Below are 19,334 nucleotides of genomic sequence, written 5' to 3'. Positions count from 1 at the left end.
AATCCAAGATGCTTCAATTTCGTACTTTCGCCATTTCAGTGTAAGGCCCCCTCCTTTGCTACAGAAAGGACTTGAGAGAGACAGAATGGCTTAGGAGTATTTCACTGCCTCAGCCCAGATGTGACACACATCACTTCTGCTCACATTTATTTGGTCAGAAATTGTCAAATGGCTTCACCTAACTGCCAAGGGGCTGGAAAGCATAGTCCTCCATATATACCTCCCATCTTCCTGGGTAGGAAGCAAAGAAAGAATGGATATTTGGATGTTCTTAAGGGCATTAGTAAGTACTGTGTCCCATAGTATGTGAGATAATTTTGAATGGTACAGAGATAAACTTTTACAATTTTTGTTTGTTTTCACGTGTATTTAAAAAATATAAGTAGCACATCAAGCCTATGAGGTAATGGTTTCATTTTATATAAATTTAAGTTAAATTTTAATTATAGATACTATGCTATTATGATAGTGAAACTGGCAAACATGTCTAATGTTTTAATAACACTGACCTAAAGAAACCACTGTAAAACTCAAATTTTAGTACATACAACTTCAGGCAAACTGGGAATATGAGGTGGGGCATAGGAATTTGCTCTTTTAACAAGTACACCACGGGATTCAGCCTCAAGTAGTCTGGGACAACGTACTGGGAAGGATTGTTTCAGAGGCCATTTGCTCTTCTGCTGTTAAAACGGGAACCAGTGATGGAACCCACCATGGGGGAGCCGGGAACTCCTGATGAGTACTCAAATCTCCTTTTATTCTCATGACCATGTTGTGACACCAGTAACAAAGGGCTAAGATTTTGGAATGAGACGTTTGACCTGGCAGGCAATACCTTCAGAATTGCCATTTCCCTTTTTACCGGTTTTCCATGTTGTCTAATGTTCAACCTGGCAGTCTAGCTCCTCTCAAATCACACATAATAATAATGACAGATATTGTTGCTAGTCCCAAAGTGCTTCAATTCACTAAAGCTCTTCATTCACTGTTGGCGGTAAGTCAGTTTTGTTATTTTTTTTTTAATTTTTCCATTTCCGTGTTTCCCAAGGCTACTTAGAAATTTCTCCCAAGTAGGATGACTTTGATCTCTTGATTAATCTATAATATTCTTGGTTTGTATGTGATTATTACTAAAAGCCTCTTTTACTCTCGAAAAATATCTTTTTTGGATGATAAATTATGTGGTGACCCAGCTCCTAAGGGTTCTTTTTTTAATTTTATGATGTGAATGACCGATTTGGTCCCAAAGACTCTTTATTCCATTGCTAGTGGCTAAAGCCACATGGGGGTAGCTGAGGCAGTGGCTAGTTCTGGATGTTTAGTATTTTTAATAGTCTTTTTTTTTTTTTTTTGGCATCATCTGTTTGTTTTCTACAGGCTAGAGAAAAAAGTAGAAGTTAGAAGGACACAGGGAGGAGTTAAAGGGAATAAGAAATGACATTGATGACTGAAGGATAAACCAAAGCGCATTTTGAGGAACCCAAAGGAACTTATTATTCTGGCAAAATACCCTAACCTAATCTCAAGGATGACATGTAAAACTGAAGATGAATCTTGGTATGTAGCTCGCATGTATGTAACCGGCATTCATAACATTTATTTTCCCATAGACATTTAATGGTGTGAATTTTGTATCCTAATGAATTGGTTGTAATGTCTGACATTGCCTCAGTTCCACAGTAGAGTTAGAAGAGGCACTGCACAATCTTAAGTAGAATTTCAGTTGCATGAGAATAGTCATATATTTGTAATAAAAGTTATATGCACCACATTTATTTTTCCTGGAATCCTTCCATTAGATAACACATATAAAAGCTGCTATTTACTTTCTAGTTACTTAAATTCTGGAAGAAAGTAAGAGAGGATTCCAAAAGTACAGTATATCACATTTAAGCAACCTTTAGGTCTGTAGCTCATCAGACTGACTTTTAAAATATGCAAGCACCTACAGAGACCACCCCAGGTTAAAAGTCTGTAAATACTTCATGTTGTTTTACTGTTAAATAATGTTTAGAGTTTGTTATCTTTTGTAGACCTTGGAAATCTAATTATTAATAATATCCAGTGACATTTACATTTTGCTAAATATACTCTACTTGTTATAGAACATATCCACGCTTAGGAAAATGGGTAGAGAACGCCTGACTACATTTGCTTGTATATAATGCAAAATATCAGAGTAACCTACGTTATCTTTTTGTTATAATTACATTACTTGAAAAACCTAATTCTCAAGAAGTGTCCTTAATCATTACCATTTAAAATACAGAAGAAGAAAAAGTTATCATAGTCTAAATCATTTGTTTACCATTTAACTCTCAACTAGCAAATCAAATATCTATTCAAGTTTATTGGTATCTTAAAATAATACCATTCATTACCATGCCAACAGCTACAGAGTGTTTGGTTTAGTTTTTGAGATTGATTGAAAGTAGATTGTAAAGTTGACCGATTGTGTTAAGCTTATTTACACAAACAGTGTCTTGGAAAATAAACTCTGAAAGTGCTTAGCAGTTGAATCCTAAGGTATCTCACCTCCTGAGTTTTCTAATACCTGCTTTACTGGGATCTGTCAGATAGAGAATCTCAACTTTACCATAGTTACCTTATTTAGGAAAAAATTACCTCAAAATTTAATTATTCTTAAATTTAAGGTGAAATTATGACTTGCTTTAAAAAAAGCATTTACTTTTAATTAATTTGAAGAATTTGCCTAAGAAAATAATTTGTTGGGTCGAACACATCTATGAAACAATCACAGATGACATTTTTTTAGGCTCTTGAAGCACCTTTCCTTACAAGAATTGAAAATAACATTTCTAAGATGTAATCAATATAAAAAGCCATAAATGTGGTAAAAAAGCAATTTCAGTAGAAACTCTGAAAAAAATCTATTTGGGTACTGGATAGTGACAAATAGATTATGGAAAATAAATTTTTATTTATTCAAGAGTTAATCTTGGTGAGTGAGCATTTAAAAGCCCTTCCTGACACTGTATCCTCTTCTGTTAAATATTCTTAGATAAGCAGCCTATTATGTATCATTCGCCCTCTTGATTCCCCCTTTCTCATCAAAACGCGGACTTCTCTCCTGCTGCTGAGTGACGCGGGGCCAGTTATACAGGATGGGAGCAGGGCACGTGGACCAGAAACACTTCCTAGAAACAGCAAGTACGCTGCTCAACCCTGCCTGAACTTTCCCTGTAAACACAGCTCGCTGACAGAACGGCATCCCTGCTGGGTGGGTCCTGCAACTCCTGGAGGGAATGGCACTTCTCGTTTTTAATTAGCAAGGTGAAAGGTGAATTAAAACGAGCTGTTTGGCAAGTCAGTGCAAGAGGCTGACTTCTGAGAGGCTTCAAGGAGCCAGAAGAGAAGAGCTCCACGGGGGAAGCGAGTGCTCGGGGGTTTTTTCTGAATGAACCGCTTGCAGAAGTGACTAAAAAAAATACAGTTTCTTCCTGAATCTACCGGCATAGTTACCGAAGAGAGCTCTAGACAGGACATGGCTCTGAAGATTCATTCCTTGGAATGTCCTCTTGCTCCCGGCTTATAAACAACTGTCTTGCGGAAGGAAAGGTTTTACATATCCAAATACAGCCTGACAAATGGCACTTTGGAACTGTGCTTTCTGATGACAACGCGTTCGATTTCTGACAAAGCCTCTCTCAAGCTGCCCCTGGAGGGGAGTCCTAAGTAAAACTCAAACCCGCCTTCAAGTGAGGATCGCAGGGCTTGCACAGTGAGTGAGCACGGCAGCATGGCATCAGCTGCGCACGTTATCACCTGGCTCCTGTGGGGTTACTTACTGGAGCTTTGGACAGGAGGGCACACAGCTGATACCACTCACCCCCGGTTACGCCTGTCACATAAAGGTAGGTCACCTTTTCAGATCCTTTTGTCGAAAAAAAAAAGAGAGAAAAAAATTAAAGTCATTTAACATAGATCTTTGATCTTCATAGACTCTTAAAATGCACCTGAAAAAAATTATTGTGGAACTGACTTAAGATTCTAAGTATCTTTAATTAATGTCATACTAACCACATCTGAAAATAGTGCAAAATCACATGCCAACTTAGAGATGTTATTTTTGTCTTGTAAATATTAGGTTTTATTAATGAGAAGTTTGCTCACTAGCAGACTCAACAGAAGAAGGTGGGAAGCAGGTTGTAAATAGCCTTGAGGGGCTGAATCTACCAAGTTAGCAGTGGGTATTTAAATACCAATTTGTGCATTATGGGAGACAAGGACGTTGGGGAAGGGCTTTAGAAATAGAGGTGCAATTGGTTTTTTGTTTTGTGTTGTCCATAATGGGGATGAGAGGAGGAGAAAAGAAAATTCCTGAGAAGCAAAATGATTCCTTACCCATGAGAACAAAGTCATCACCATGTAATTAAAAGGACTAACAGCTGATATAAATGAGCTTTCTAGTTGAACTGATTATTAGAAATTTTTTTGGGTGTGTGGCAAAAAAATACTCAGAGTTTATTAGCAATCCTTGTAAACTGATTTATGTTGATTAAAGTATTAGATACTATTCACTAGCATCTATTCTTTCTAATGTAAATTCATATTGCTTAACTGAAGATCTATTAGAGAGTGCTTAAATATTTTATTCTGCAACTATGTCTTGTAAAGCAGCATTTAGTCATAAATAAATGACCAAAAGGTTGCTTTTACATCAGGACAGTAGAAGTCAGTCATGAATAGGTTTGGTGATTCTTCCTGTAAACAAACAAACAAACAAACAACAAACAAAACCCACCCTCTGAGATAGTGACTTTGCTGACTTAAAAGTAATTTGGAATAAATTTTCAGGAGAGAAGTATTTATTATCATTAACCATTGAGACAGATAACAGATGCAATAATGAGAATTATGTGAGAACCATTTTTCAATTGTGTAAGCTTTTAAATTGTCTCCCACTATAGAAAGAACAGAAGCTTATATTTTAAAAACATAGATGTAATCTTTACCAGAAGAAGAAACAAAAAGAGAGGCCTCAATTTTATATGACACGATTGATCTATTTGTCTTTTTATTGGACAATCATTAGTTGACTTTGACTATAGAAATTTCTCATTTTTAGAATAGCTAAAACCTGTGGATATTTTCTTAATTTAAATAGATTTCCTATAACACTCCCCAGTAGGTAATGTAAATTTAAGAAACACGTTGACACTAAATTTGTAAAGTATTTAAAATATAGTACCTAGCATTAGCACAAATCATTTGATTTGAGAAGATGTATCCTGGTATGTATCAAAATGCATATTTCTAAAAAATTATGATCAAATATATCAAAAAGTAAAAATTTGCTGTGATGGAATATGGACAAATAAGGATATCGGGAAAAAAACATAATAAATGGATTGTTTATCTTATGTAGACAAGCAGATAAGCTGCCAGTTTTGGCAAGCTACCATTCTACTATGCCTGGCGTTAACCTTTTATACCTCATTATTAAGGGTACTTGCTTTTCAATAGCTCAATATCAGTACTTTTCAAAGATATTTCATTTTAATATTTCATTATAGAGCTTATAATTTGGTCAGAGCGTACCAAAACTTTCTAATGCAACTAAATGATATGCACGATATTGTTATCAGGCTCATCTTCACTACATCTCTCTTAGTCAAAAGAATGACTGTACCTGATTTTATGTTGTGTTAAATGCTGTGAGAGTGGAGCTGCTGGTATCTGTATGTACACTAGACTGAAAACTCCCACGAGATTTCCCTTTGCTTTTCTTAACCTTCTGATTTAATGGCACTAGCTGAGTATGTGCAATATTGTGCTTTTATACGAAGACAGTCTGGAGTTACCTGAAAATAGAATGTTCTCACTTGTGCAATTTAGTTAGCAAAGTCAGCTAAAAGATCACACCGGAAATGCAACCTGAAGCAGCAAACTACTGCACCACAGGTGCCTCAGTGAAAGGAAAAGCCCAGGACTGTCAGAACAAAATATTAAGTCCCATCAATACAATATGAACAGTCCATTTACCTCTCTATACCTGGAATTCAATGAACATTTTAGAGGAATCCAAAAACTAGGAGTAGGATATTGCAGAGTATAATCTTTTGCTATTTTAAATGATATCAGTAATGGTATATTTTCAGTAGTGGGTGAATTAGGTGATTAATATTATAAATGAGTACATGGATCTTCAAAGGAAGAGGCACTAGATATAAGTAACACAGCACCTCTGCACTACTGCCCGACCCCAGCAGAGAAATCCAGTAGGCTCCCTGGAGGTGGCCTTCTGGATTAATCCAGGGATTCATTTCATACCAGTGGTCTATGCCATGTAGGAGAAGGACGGACATTTTTCTTATATCCTCCATTATCAAGATGGCACTTGAGACCATAAGCCTAGTGTCTCTTCCAGAAGAGGAGAAGAAAGTTTGGGTGTCATATACAAAACTTGAGTTAAATTACATAAAAATACGTTCAGAAAAATAAATGCCCAAGAATTGCCCTTTTCCTCTCTCCTCCATCTTTCTCTATCTCTGGAAGTGGCATGTTCTTAAACAGAGCTTGAGAGGAGGAGACCATTAGGACTAAAGGGGATAAAAGGCAGAGAGGCAGGGAGACAAGGTAGAAAGTTGGTATCAGATATGGAGCATCTTCTATCTTATTTCCCATTGCCCCCTATCTACAGTGGGATAATATTGAATTCCTCCCTCTTCTTATTGAATATCGGTCTACTCCAATAGTAAGCAAATATGCCAACTTAGGGCAAGCCTAGTGGATAAAAAGATGAGATATTTACTCTCGTTGAGGCAGTGCATATATCTTTTAATGTATTTTGCAAGTATAAGAAAAATGGGGTTAACAAATAAAAATATAGCAAAGATTAAAATGCCAGGACACTGTCCTGCTCTGTAATAATTTTCATTCAAGATTTGAGTTGAGATTAATTATACAAGGCAAATATTTAGAAGTTTATGAATAGTTATGAACTATAGCCAACTTTATAGCCAATACCCTAAAAAGGGTAATATTGATGTGATTCATACAAAATTATAATATTCTACCCCAAGGATTTCCTCATGGCAGAAATCCTCATGGCAGAAATCAAGGAAAGAGAATGAAGCAGGAGGAGTCTTGGTGGATTCAGACACTTCCCTCTGTTGATATCTGTTCTCTTCTTATCTTTCACCATCCTGCATTGATGAGGTTACAGGGAAGGCAAAAATAACCTTCTTGATAATGGAGCTCAAAGAAGAAAACAACAAATGAGCAAAGCCCCATGTCAAAGAAGAAATCCCAATGCACATAGAAAGCCCTGGAAATTCGATCAAAGGAGTTTGGCATATGGAGTAGGTGTGCAAAGTCCCAAGGAACAACACAATTGCAGAAGCCAAGGAGAACGGCTGCGTTAAGCAGAGGATGTTCTCCCAGGATGTTTAGTGAAGAGAGAGATAGCGAAATAAAGGCATAGATATGGCAGAAGATCATTTCTAAAATATGTTGACATTATAAATGTAGATTTGAGCATTGAATATATATCCATACATATAGAAAGTGGGATAGAGAGTGTTAATTAGTCTATCTGCATCTGAATATTATAACCAATTAAATATAGATTTGTCATAGTTCAGAGAGCTCAGAATTTGAAGTCAGAGGTCTCTACTCCAGCTCTAGTCCTTCCACTTATACTAATGGTAATTGTCGATGCCTCAGTTTCCTTAATTTGAAAATAGGAATAGTAATGGTGCTTTCCGTGTTTATCTTACTGGGTTTTTGGGAGGATCAAATGGAACAACAATATCTGTGAAAGCACTTTGTAACCTAAAAATTATGTTACTAATGTTTCCTGAAGACTGATATAAATTGAGAAGATTGGAAGGAAACATGTCCCAAAGACAATAACCCTTGGGAATAGCATGAGTTTTGCTATGAGTAAGTGCTGGGATAATGCTAATATAGAAAACACAAGAAGTTGGTCTTAATTAGCATAAAATGTATGGTTTATCGCAATAGATTGCATTCACTGCAGATCCCATTAGAAATGTATACATAGGGGCCGGCCCGGTGGCGCAAGTGGTTAAGTGCGTGCTCTGCTGTGGCGGCCCGGGGTGCGCCGGTTCGGATCCCGGGCGTGGACCCACGCGCCGCTTGTCAAGCTATGCTGTGGTGGCATCCCATATAAAGTAGAGGAAGATGGGCATTGATGTTAGCCCAGGGCCAGTCTTCCTCAGCAAAAAGAGGAGGATTGGCAGATGTTAGCTCAGGGCCGATCTTCCTCAAAAAAAAAAAAGAAAGAAATGTATATATTTGTATATAACGTTTGACCTCTAGTTATGGTAATTTAGAAGATGATTACGTCAACTGTGCATTTTCCAAAATTCATGGCCAATATTTTTGTTATAAAAGTGTACATATATCCATTTATTACACATATTTACACCACACGTTTTAGAATGTTTTTCATTTATATGAAAAGAAATTGAGATAGAATTCTAGAAGAGCACAATGATAAATAAAAGTTTGAAATGATCATCCTGGAGGCTGTGGTATTTATTTTATATCCAGAGCAAATAGAAAAGAGGCATTGACTGAGCCAGTTTTTCCTGACCCGGCTCGTAGCTTTGGTTCCTCAGGCAGGAACTTTCAGGTATTATCAATAGTGACGTTAGTCACACATCGCTGAGTGGTTAATAAATAAAAACTGGTCATATGGCATGATTCATAAAGAAAGTAGTTAAATAGGACCCAGGAGTAAACACAACCCTTCATGCTCAGCTCTTCATCAGGGAGAGTCAGTGAGAATTAAGTGGTAGATTTATTAAGAAACAGTTTATATTAAAAAAAAAATTGGGTAGTATGAAAGGATTAACAATATGTTTTGTTGAGTTTTGTTTACGCAAAATATGCATTCTGTAGAGAAAGTCTATGTAAGGATTTTAGATAGTGCTATTCTTTGTCTTTTTATATTTGTTACAGAAGTGCATCACAGAGGTGCATCTGGATGTACAAAAGCCCATGAATGGTTCTATGAATTATTCAATTTTTATCTGGATGTTGAGCGTAACAGTGGGAAAACAGTTATCCTTTCCTAAAGAAATAGGATGAGGGGAGGTCAGAGATAGGAAAAGCAGTAAATGGAATTTATAAATGAACTAAGCCAATTTCAGACTGAAAAATGATTTAGTTTTGTAAAATCATTTTCTAAAAGTTTTGTGAGGTCAGTGTTCTATACATAATATAGAACCAATACTTGTTCTTGACTGATAAATAGATGTAATAGTCATGTTGTCACAATGGAATATTCTTTTTTTTTTTTTTTAAGATTTTATTTATTTATTTATTTTCCCCCCAAAGCTCCAGTAGATTGTTGTATGTCATAGCTGCATATCCTTCTAGTTGCTGTATGTGGGACACGGCCTCAGCATGGCCAGAGAAGCAGTGCGTCAGTGCGCGCCCGGGATCCGAACCCGGGCCGCCAGCAGCGGAGCACGCGCACTTAACCGCTAAGCCACGGGGCCCGCCCACAATGGAATATTCTTTTGAAAATTTATGTTGCCATATTGTTATTTTGCTGTCCATGTCAGATTTATCATTTAGCCTGAGAGTATTTCATAGAGAAGGCCTCTCTTTCTGACTGGGATGAGATCACTTGGTGGCCTCAGTTCTATGACCGCGTAATAAAGCACCAAACTATTAAATTGGTTGTTGCTGATGAAAATTATTGTTAACAATCTGCTGAATCAGTTTTATTTCACCAAAGATATCTACTGGAATCATCATTGGGAGTTCTTAGTGGGAGAGTGTGCAAAGATTTACTCCTTTATCATTGTGTATAAAACTCTTTTGTGGTTTAGTAGAGGAATTTAGTCTGCAGGAATCCAGAAATTGCACTTAGCATGCATGCATGCCCCTTCATACATAGCCACTGCAGTGTTAAAGTGGTCTTGTAAGTTCAGTCTCAGAGAATTTAAAACAAAACAAGACTGAAATTATACTGCTTAAAACATTTTCCAAAAGGTGCAGAGTGAAGATTTAGATTTTCTTGGTTGTAATAGACAGGGCCAAGTGTTGTTAGTAGTTTTTAGCATAACATCTGACACTTTGGAATATTATATAAAGGACGATGGTTATTTTAATAATGAATTTTTTCACAGTATGGTTTTGTTTTTTTTTTTTTTTTGTGAGGAGATCAGCCCTGTGCTAACATCCGCCAATCCTCCTCTTTTTTTGCTGAGGAAGACGGCCCTGGGCTAACGTCTGTGCCCATCTTCCTCCACTTTATATGGGACGCCGCCACAGCATGGCTTGCCAAGCAGTGCGTCGGTGTGCGCCCGGGATCCGAACCAGCGAACCCCGGGCCGCCGCAGCGGAGCGCGCGCACTTAACCGCTTGCGCCACCAGGCCGGCCCCTTCACAGTATGGTTTTAAATAACATTTGAAACTATCAATGTCATTAGTTATTTTTTGGACTTAAGCAAGCATTATTCTTGGTACTCATGGTAAGGATGAACAGGACTGGATATTTTATAGTCTGGATTTTCCGGACTATAAATGAAAAGGATATGTTAATACCACATTTGAACCAAGTGTTGCAGTCTCTGATATTGAGAGAACGTTTTCTGTCAAAGAAGGTGGTGATTTCAAGAACAGAAATGTCTATGGAATTGATTTCTTGACTTCATAAGGCCCTGGTGGTGCCCAAGGCAATTGATTGCTCAGGAAGTTTTCAGCCTGCCTTAGCTCTAATGGCTGGTTCAGGATATTCCCACCATATGGCCCCATTGCCTGGGTAGTCTTGCCTCCACAACTAGTATAGAAAAGGAAAAGAGAAGGCCGTGACTTGCCTGATTTCTGGGGCTTAGAAATGAATTTCCACATCTATTTCTGGTAACTAAACTTTCACCCACCACTGTGCTCTGCTCAAGGACTTAGCTCATAGCCTTGGCACATTACACATAGAAACGTAGTTTAGGCCCAGCTATTACAAAACACTCTCACATTCTAATTTCAATGGCCTGAAAACTCTAGACTTTGGATGAGGCATACCTAATTTGAATCTTGCTTCTGGCTTTATGGCCTGAGCAAGTTAGTTACCTTTTCTGAGTATGAATTTTCTCATCTTCAAAATGAGGTAGTATATAACTTGCAGCGCTCTGAAAGGATTACATGAGATAATGTGAATTAATGTGGCAAATACTTTACCTTTAGGAAGCTTTTGATAAATTAGTCAATGAATCAGAAGAGGTTCAGAGAGAATTCACCTCCTCTGGTTCCCTTTTTTATTTTAAAAGCAATCAGGAGTTAATTGTTAACCTACAACTTTAAATAAGGGAAGATCCTTAACCATCACAGTCCTTTTGTTTGAAAGCAAAGATTTTCTTTTATGAAATCTAGCTCTTATTGGAGTAGATGACTAGAAGGAACAAGGGATATTGGTGTCTTTCATGTTTGTAAATTACCGTAGAATTATTTTGTTGATAATTTAAGGACAGTTGGGAGCTTATCTGATGGCACCTTGGAGACAACAGACCAAAGCCACAAAATAAACAAAAGTTACTAACAAAGGTAATTGTAGACCCAGGTTTGTAAAGCGTAATAGAACTAAGATCACTAAGGCCAGACCACACTGTCAAAAGTTAAACTAAACAGTGTCCTGAGAGCATCTAACAGCCCAGCTTGTGTTGTTTGCTTTGAAAGTGAAAGAAAGAAGTTCCATCTACCTTCCCCTGGACAAACAGCTAAGACCCCTGGAGCGGAGCACTGTTCCCGACACTTAGTAGGTGTACAATCAGTGCTCACTGAGTGGCTGTATGAAGAAAACAAAATGGTTTAGAGCAGTTTTTTTAAAAGGAGAGTCTGATGAGGTGGTGGGGTGAGGAGTACCAAGGGAACTAGGGAATCCTGAACAACTATTTATGGCTCCTTTGGTAAATCCTCCATTAGGAGAAAGGCTAGGGCTGTCTCTGCCCATTCACTTTCATTCCCTCAGCTCTGCATTGTAGTGAAGAGCAGGGCCTCCAGACATCCTCCCGATGCGTCAGCCGTATTCTCTCATCTCATCTATAATCCATGTTCTTTTTTTTTTCAAGCTTTTTGATGCACTCGTCATTCCTGGGTGACCACCACAACCCCCTCCTCTCTTCTTTTATCACTTCATTCTTTGACTACTCCTCTGTGGTGTTGTTAGCACCCCTCCTTCTCTATTTTTGTCCTCCCCCACTTCTTTTCCAGATATTTTTATTTCTTTCCCATCTTAAGCCAAAAGTAGAATGAAAACATATTTTTAGTGAATGATGTATATTTATTGGTCCTCAGTTTACCTTCAATATTTGTTTTACTTTTGTTGTCTAATTCGGTGAATAGAAAACATGACCTTCGAATTAAGAAAAAAGTTTAATTTCGTTCACTAGGCATTCGAAATTTGTTGAAATTCATGATGCTGGAAATAATGAAATATTAAATAAATAGCTTACGGGTCACCCAGACCACTTGTCCCCTTGGTCTAGCCTATTTTTCTAGCGGGCAGCTGATGCTCACAGGCACCGTGGGGCTATGGGGAGTTACAGAAGGAGGAGTTAGGATTCTGAACAGGAGAGAGCAGTGCCTGCCAGCCCACTGTGGCTAAACTTGAGTCAAGTGTAAGTTAGAATATTATTTACGGAAACCTATCTATTTCTATGCAGTTTGAGTACTTTTTCTCTGAGTTTTGAGTTTTAATTCATTGAAACCAGAATAAAAACGGGCTTTTATTCACAGGATAGAGCAGAGGAGCACCATTCCTAAGGATAAGTCTTGGTGGTGATTATAGGTGGTCAGACTAACTCTAGAACCAGAAAAGAACAGCAGCAAAGAAAATGGGAATATAAGGGGAAGAAAATACAGGTTAGCTGGGGACACTGACCCTTTCCTCCTGACCAATTCTCTCCCAGGAAATAATGGGAACTGAGAGGGCTTTCAATTCAAAGCCCAAGATGCACTGTGGAACTAAAGTCAAAGAGGAAACATGCTGACAGCATTGCATATAGCTATTCACTCCTCCTGATTGCTTTTTTCCTAACTCTGAGTCAAAAAGTTTATTATGGATCATGCGACTTCTGAGATCCTTTCCAGTTCTAAAAATGTAGGTCTCTTTTCTTCTCCTTACCAGACCTCCCAGTGTGTCTAATTTCTCTGAAACACTTTTGAAAATTTTATTAGGAGATAGAGTATTTTAGTGGAAAGAGTATGGACTCACAATCTTAAAATCCTGGATTTGAATTTACAGTATATCCTGCTTGATGGTGTATTATTATTGCTAAATCATTGAACTTCTGAGACTTACTTTCCTCATAAGTATAAAGGGACTAATGAACATTGGCTTTCTATCTCAAATGATTCTTGTAGAAAATTTAAATGTACCATGGAGATGTATGATACTGTGTTATGATGGCTTATCATATCCTCAATTTATGTAATTGTCTTTAGATTTATTTTAAGATCTTTGAGGGCAAGGAATATTTTTCTGGTGAGAACCTTATGGACAGAATAAAATAATTTATTCAGATCATTTCTGAAGCCTGTAATTAAAGCCTCAGTGTTTAGTATCTACTGAATAAAAACAAAACAAAACAAAACTTTTTTTTAAGTTATCCTCCATGTTATGGTCAAAATGACAAAATTATAAAGGCTTATTTTATTTTTTTAAGAAGTAGAGTTATTGTTAAATAATTCACCTGAGGGAAGGCTTGGTTGAATTTCATTGCAGAGGAGATGGTGTTACTTATGATTTTCTCTGCTCCTCTTCCAGACTAGGGACAGAGAGGAGATAGACCCTGGGGCTGAACCAGTGTATGCAAAGTGTCTGAAACTGGCAGCATCAGCATCCTCTGGGAGCTACTGAATCAGGCCTACTGAGTCAATAATTCTAGTGCTCAGGAATCTGTGTTTTAACATGCCAGCAGGTGATTTTAATCATTCGAGCATGAGAAACCCTGGGCTAAGTGTTTGGGATGATGCTACAAAGAAACCTCACTGTCATGTTACCTTTTTCCTTTTTGTCCCCTTCAGGTCCCTCACCCAGGTTAAGGGTATCATTTATTCAAATTTCCAAATGACAGCATTGGTCTTGATAAATATACTTAAATTCATAAATACCTATTATCCCATTCTCTACCTATTATTTTTCTATTAGATAAGATATATATACAGTTATTGATAATATTTTAACATATAAATTAAATGTTTTTAATGACTATCGATGGTATAAATTGTGACACATCATGCTATCACTGAGTTCAGTTGAGAAAACATCTAATATTGGTCAATTGTGGAAAAGCATTTTGTAAGATTCCAGAACGCCTTCACTCTCCATGGAAAGTTTTCTTGGACTAATAAAATTAGGTCCACTTCCTTCCTTTGTTATACATCCTGATCTTTCCCTTCAGGGATTTAGAACCTTCTGCGTCTTTTTAACAAATATTTCTTCATTCAGTCATTCATTTATTCCATGACTATTTGTTGAAGCTTCTTCAAAGCATTAGACACTGAACATCATGCTAGAGATTTAAGAATAAAAAACACAGTTTCCTAAATGTAATGTGTATCCTAGATGGGATCTTGGAATAGTAAAAGGATATTAGGTAAAAACTAAAGAAATCTGAATGAAGTGTGGGTTTTAGTTAATAATAATGTGTCAATATTGGTTTATTAACTGTGACAAATGTACTATACTAATGTAAAGCTGTTAATAATAGGGGAAACTAAGTACATGTATATGGGAACTCTCTGTACATCTTTACAACTTTTCTGTAAATCTGTAACTATTCTAAAATAGGAAGTTTATTAAAACACACACACCGACTCTCTACCCAAACCCTCCCCAAGAAGCTTAAGACCTTGCTCTTCTGAGCAAGAAGCAATGAGCAAAATTGTCTGTGTGTCTTATCCTGTCTTGCCACCATTCCTGCCATCCTCCCACCGCCATCCCACTGCATATAATGGACTGTATCCTCCTAGAAACACAATTACCCTTGGATAGCTAATTAACTCAATTCTACTGTGCTCATAGCTTTAGTACATATGGTAATATCAATAATGCTCTTTGTTGTTGCTAAATTAGATTGCCCCCATTTCTATAGGACTTGAAGGAATTCTCATTTTTTTTGATATGAGTGATATATGAGTAATATAAATTCACAAGTAGAATTTGAAATTTTTGAAGGCAAGTATATTGCATGTTATTGTTTGAATCCTTAGAATCTAACAAACTTTAGATACTTAAATTTTTTTGTCTATTGCATTTGTAACCAAACTTAATGGGTTTGTCTCTTGGTGAGTGCGGAGCCAAAAAGCACAACAAAGGCAGAAGTAGGTGAAGAAAGGTTTATTACTAGCACAAGCATGGAGAACACTGGGGATGACTCCCAAAGCAGTGTCTCCCGAATAGGGGCTTAAGGGGTCCTTTTATTGTCACATCAGAAGGCAGTTCATGAATATTCAGTTAAGGAAAAGGTGGGATGTTGGGGCCCATTGCTTAACAACTATGTTCTTTTAAGGTGCATGTGTAACATGTATACATGCTACTATGTATGTTACATGTGCATGTGTAACATGTATACATGCTACTACGTATGTTACATGATCTAAAGATGGTTGCTTGGGCCCTCCCAGAGGAGGAGAATTTAAGATGTTAATGAGGGTAGGTCACTTCAGGGCAATTAGAGCTGGTTTGGGCTGGTGTGGCTATCTTGCAAGAGATCTCTGTAGTTGGGTTTTTCGTGTTCTTTCCAGAACCTTGTCTGAAAAACATCTGACAGTTTCTGTTAGTTGTTAACTGGGTTCTTAGTAACCCTTTTCCTGCCTGTTTTCCTGGCTACCTGGTTACACATTTAATGTATAGAATTTAATTGTTATGTCTATTCACATTAGTATTACCAATCTTAATTCTTTTGTCGGATGCCACATACAAATAGGTTCCTGATAAAGACGGCAGAAAATGAAATGATGAGGCTGGGAGAAGCATTCAGAAGTCAGGACAGAGGATGAAACTACTTCTCTTCTGTCCTTGCTCCAAAATGTTACGCCCTAGCTTGGCTTCAGGTCTTCTATAACAGAAACTCTGACGAGAAATCCAGAACTTCTTAAAATTATTCAGAAAATATCCATATATTTTTGAAAGATACCATTTGAGGCTTGGGCAGAGTGTGGTTTGAATTCATCTGGGCGATTACGTGATCAGTGTCACATTTCAATCACCTTTTCTTCCCAGTTGCTCCGGTCGTGAACTCCCAGTGTCCAATGTAGCATCTTGTTCATTTCTAGAGAGATGAACTATGAAGAAAGAGAGACAAAGAACTAATGCGTGAAATCTGCAACAAAGAAGAAAGCAAAGACAGAACTATGAAAGTGTAATAACTTACTCAACACTTTTGTAATAACTTACCCAACACCCAATGCCCTAAACGACCAAAGCAAGAGTGTTTTTTATTTTTCTCAGTTTATTCCTGTGTGAAGGTTGTTTTATGAATAATTTAACTATGTTGCTTTTGTCTTGTGGATTTATCATTTTAAAAGCATAGCTGTAGGTAATAACATAAGGAGAAGAATAAACAATGGTTGCAAGTTTTATAAGTATAGTTAATTTATGCGAGGCATTTTCAATTTATTTCCCAACTTAAGTTGAGAAAGAACCAATGAAAATTTTATATTATTAAGATTTTACTATCTATAAGCCTTACAAAAATTGACAATATATTTTGAAATGTTGTATCCTTGAGGTTTTTTTTCTTTTTAGCACTATACTAATTAATCAAATATAATATACCTAACATGAAAGGTAATTAATGGACATAAACAGAAATGTCAAAAGTGAAGGTAATTCAGGAGAAAGCACACATTTGTCACTGTCCCTTACTACTATAAGCAGTAAATAAATATGGAAATGAGGAGCACTTGATTATTTTATTTTTGGAAATTAAAGTCAAGTTGTCAAAATTAATATGTAGAAAATAGGATCACTTTGATCATTCTGAGCAAGGCAAAAATAATTTTTACAGAAAATGTTGGGAAAAGTAGTGGAAAATAAAAATGATTTCTTTTGAATTAGCTCTACCATTATTAATGAAACTGATATAGCTTATTTTTCCTTATCAAAAGCAAAAAAAAAAAAAAAGGAAACAGAAAACAAATTTCAAGTTTGCCATTATCACAATGCATAAATGTTACACATATTTCTGGTCCAATGAATGATATCTGACAGATACTTTATAATTGTTTAGAATGGGTACTAGAATATTGAGCTTGCTGGCAATTTAAGGGTCTGCATAAACTTGAGTTAACCATATGGTATATTCTTAGAATAGCCGTACTACTCATGTTTAAAATTTAAATTAAAAAGAAGAAAAATCTTTTTTCAAAGTCAAATGTTATAATTTTAGTAGTTGGTATACTCAGTTATCCATATAATTGCACCTTCCTGTTAATAAGGAAACAATATATTTAATTTTCATTTGGCAGAATGAAGAAAGAGAAAAGAGAAGATAGGACTATGAAATACTGGAATGAATATTATGAGCCACCAAAAAATATCAGTTTTATTACTATATTGTTAGAGTTATGAGAAGTTACTATGTTTAAACTTCAACACGTTAATACGCTTTGATTTCCTAGTAATTGCCCAAAGCAAAATTTCCTTGTAATAATATTTGGATAACCATAGGAAGAAGAAAAATATTACGGTTGTGAATTATGCTTGCGATTAAAAGAAAGTAATTTTGTCTTTGTCGTTATTTTACTCAGAAATAAGACAAAAGTTATGTACTGGGCACTGCTTTTGACAGATTTTTTTGCCAAATGTTTTTTACTTGCTCCAAAATGTGTATGCCCAAACTGAAGTCTGACATATTTTAGGATTGCAGAAGAATTTTTCATATCTGGAGAAAAAAAGAGAAGTCTCTAAGACTTAAAATCAATAAAATTGGACAAGAATAAAAATGAAAAATAAAATTAGAAAATTGATCCCAATGAGAAAGTCTACATGCAAATAAAGCAGTGATCACTCAGAAACACATTAGATGCCTTTTCTAATATTGTCTCAGGGGATATAAAATAAATAGAATACTAGGATTTCATCACATGCAGTTATGTTTTGGAATATATAATTGTTTCCTAGGCATTTACATTTCTATAATAGTGAAGATATAATAACAGCAATATATATTTTTAGATTAGGATGCCATTTGTCCTTTTAATCTGCTAATTTATACCCATTGCTTAGTTAGAATAGACCTTGGTATTGCTTTGTTTTTGAATGTCCAGAATACTGGTGATGTAAGAAAATTTATGCAAGCTTTGTCACTGGTAAGTTTTGCTATTGCTGGAATAAAACTTGCCTGCAAAGGCACTGCTGTAGGGAGCGCTCTCTCTGTGAGTGGTTTGTGGAGCGCTCTCTCTGTGAGTGGTTTGTGGAATCCTGCAATTTTGTTGCTGAAGGCAGTGCTGCATTTCACTCTGAAGCTCCCCCAGCCAGGCTCCAAGTTTCCATTCACACTGCTAGCCACTGAAATTTCCCTTTGTCTCCACTGACTATTTGTTTCCTCTTAACGAATAGGCCCAGCTGCTCCTGCAGCCGGTTGCCCACACTCCCCATGCTGCTCTTGCTGAGGATGGCAGCCAGAGGAAGGAATAACAGCTGGGATTGGCTTACTTTGGCATCTAAATAATTTTGGGTGCGTCCATTCCTAACTTTATTTCATTTAATTTTATAATCTTTCCTTCTGCTGAACTGTTAAAAAATAGGTAAATGATATTTTTCCAAAATGTTTTCCTCATCTGGCTGTGATTCTCTTATACCTGGCTGCTCAAGGCAAACAAATTGCTTCATTTTGCACATTGTTATTTTTTCCACTTTTAAGCACCTTTTGGAAAGCAAATGTAGCAGAAACAAATTTACTAGTGTGGTCTTAGACAGGTTACTTAACCTTTCTCTGACTCGCAAAGGTGGATAATAAATAGCGCCTGTGTCATTGATTGTGGTAAGATCAAGTGAAAGAACATTTGAATGGATTTAGAATGGTGCCTAAATGCTGAGTAAGTGATAGAAAGCAAGTCAGAGAGAGAGAGGGCGAGGGAAGGAGAGCAGAAGAGAGCAGGCAGAAGCAAGAGTGGAGTGAGGGGGAGGAGAGAGAGAAATGGAAGGAAGGAGGGAGGGGGAGGGATGAAGAAGGAAGGGAAAGAAGAGAAGGAAGGGAGGGAGGAAGGGAGGAATAGCTGCTGGAATGTGGAAAAACCAATAATTACAGTTATGCAATTAAGACCAATGTTATGCACTTAGCATTTTATGTATCTTATTCCAACCAAATAATCATCCAAAATCACTA

At 36.7% G+C, this 19,334-nt stretch overlaps 1 protein-coding gene across 1 annotated transcript in view; it reads left to right on the top strand.

The window, feature by feature from the left end:
• The first annotated feature begins 3,226 nt into the window (after nt 1-3,226).
• SEMA3E (semaphorin 3E) overlaps nt 3,227-19,334 on the top strand; it is a 252,994-nt gene continuing 236,886 nt past the window's right edge. Inside the window, exon 1 of the mRNA XM_004431296.3 lies at nt 3,227-3,878. Coding sequence (XP_004431353.1) covers nt 3,764-3,878 — 115 coding nt within the window. The 5' untranslated portion in view covers nt 3,227-3,763. The remainder of the gene's footprint in view (nt 3,879-19,334) is intronic.

This window comes from Ceratotherium simum, chromosome 1 (assembly GCF_057802395.1).
Source record: "Ceratotherium simum simum isolate JZ-2026a chromosome 1, ASM5780239v1, whole genome shotgun sequence".
In the NCBI taxonomy this organism is placed as follows: Eukaryota; Metazoa; Chordata; class Mammalia; order Perissodactyla; family Rhinocerotidae; genus Ceratotherium; species Ceratotherium simum.
The sequence above is the reverse complement of the archived record's forward strand: the minus strand, read 5'-3'. Positions and strand labels throughout refer to the sequence as shown.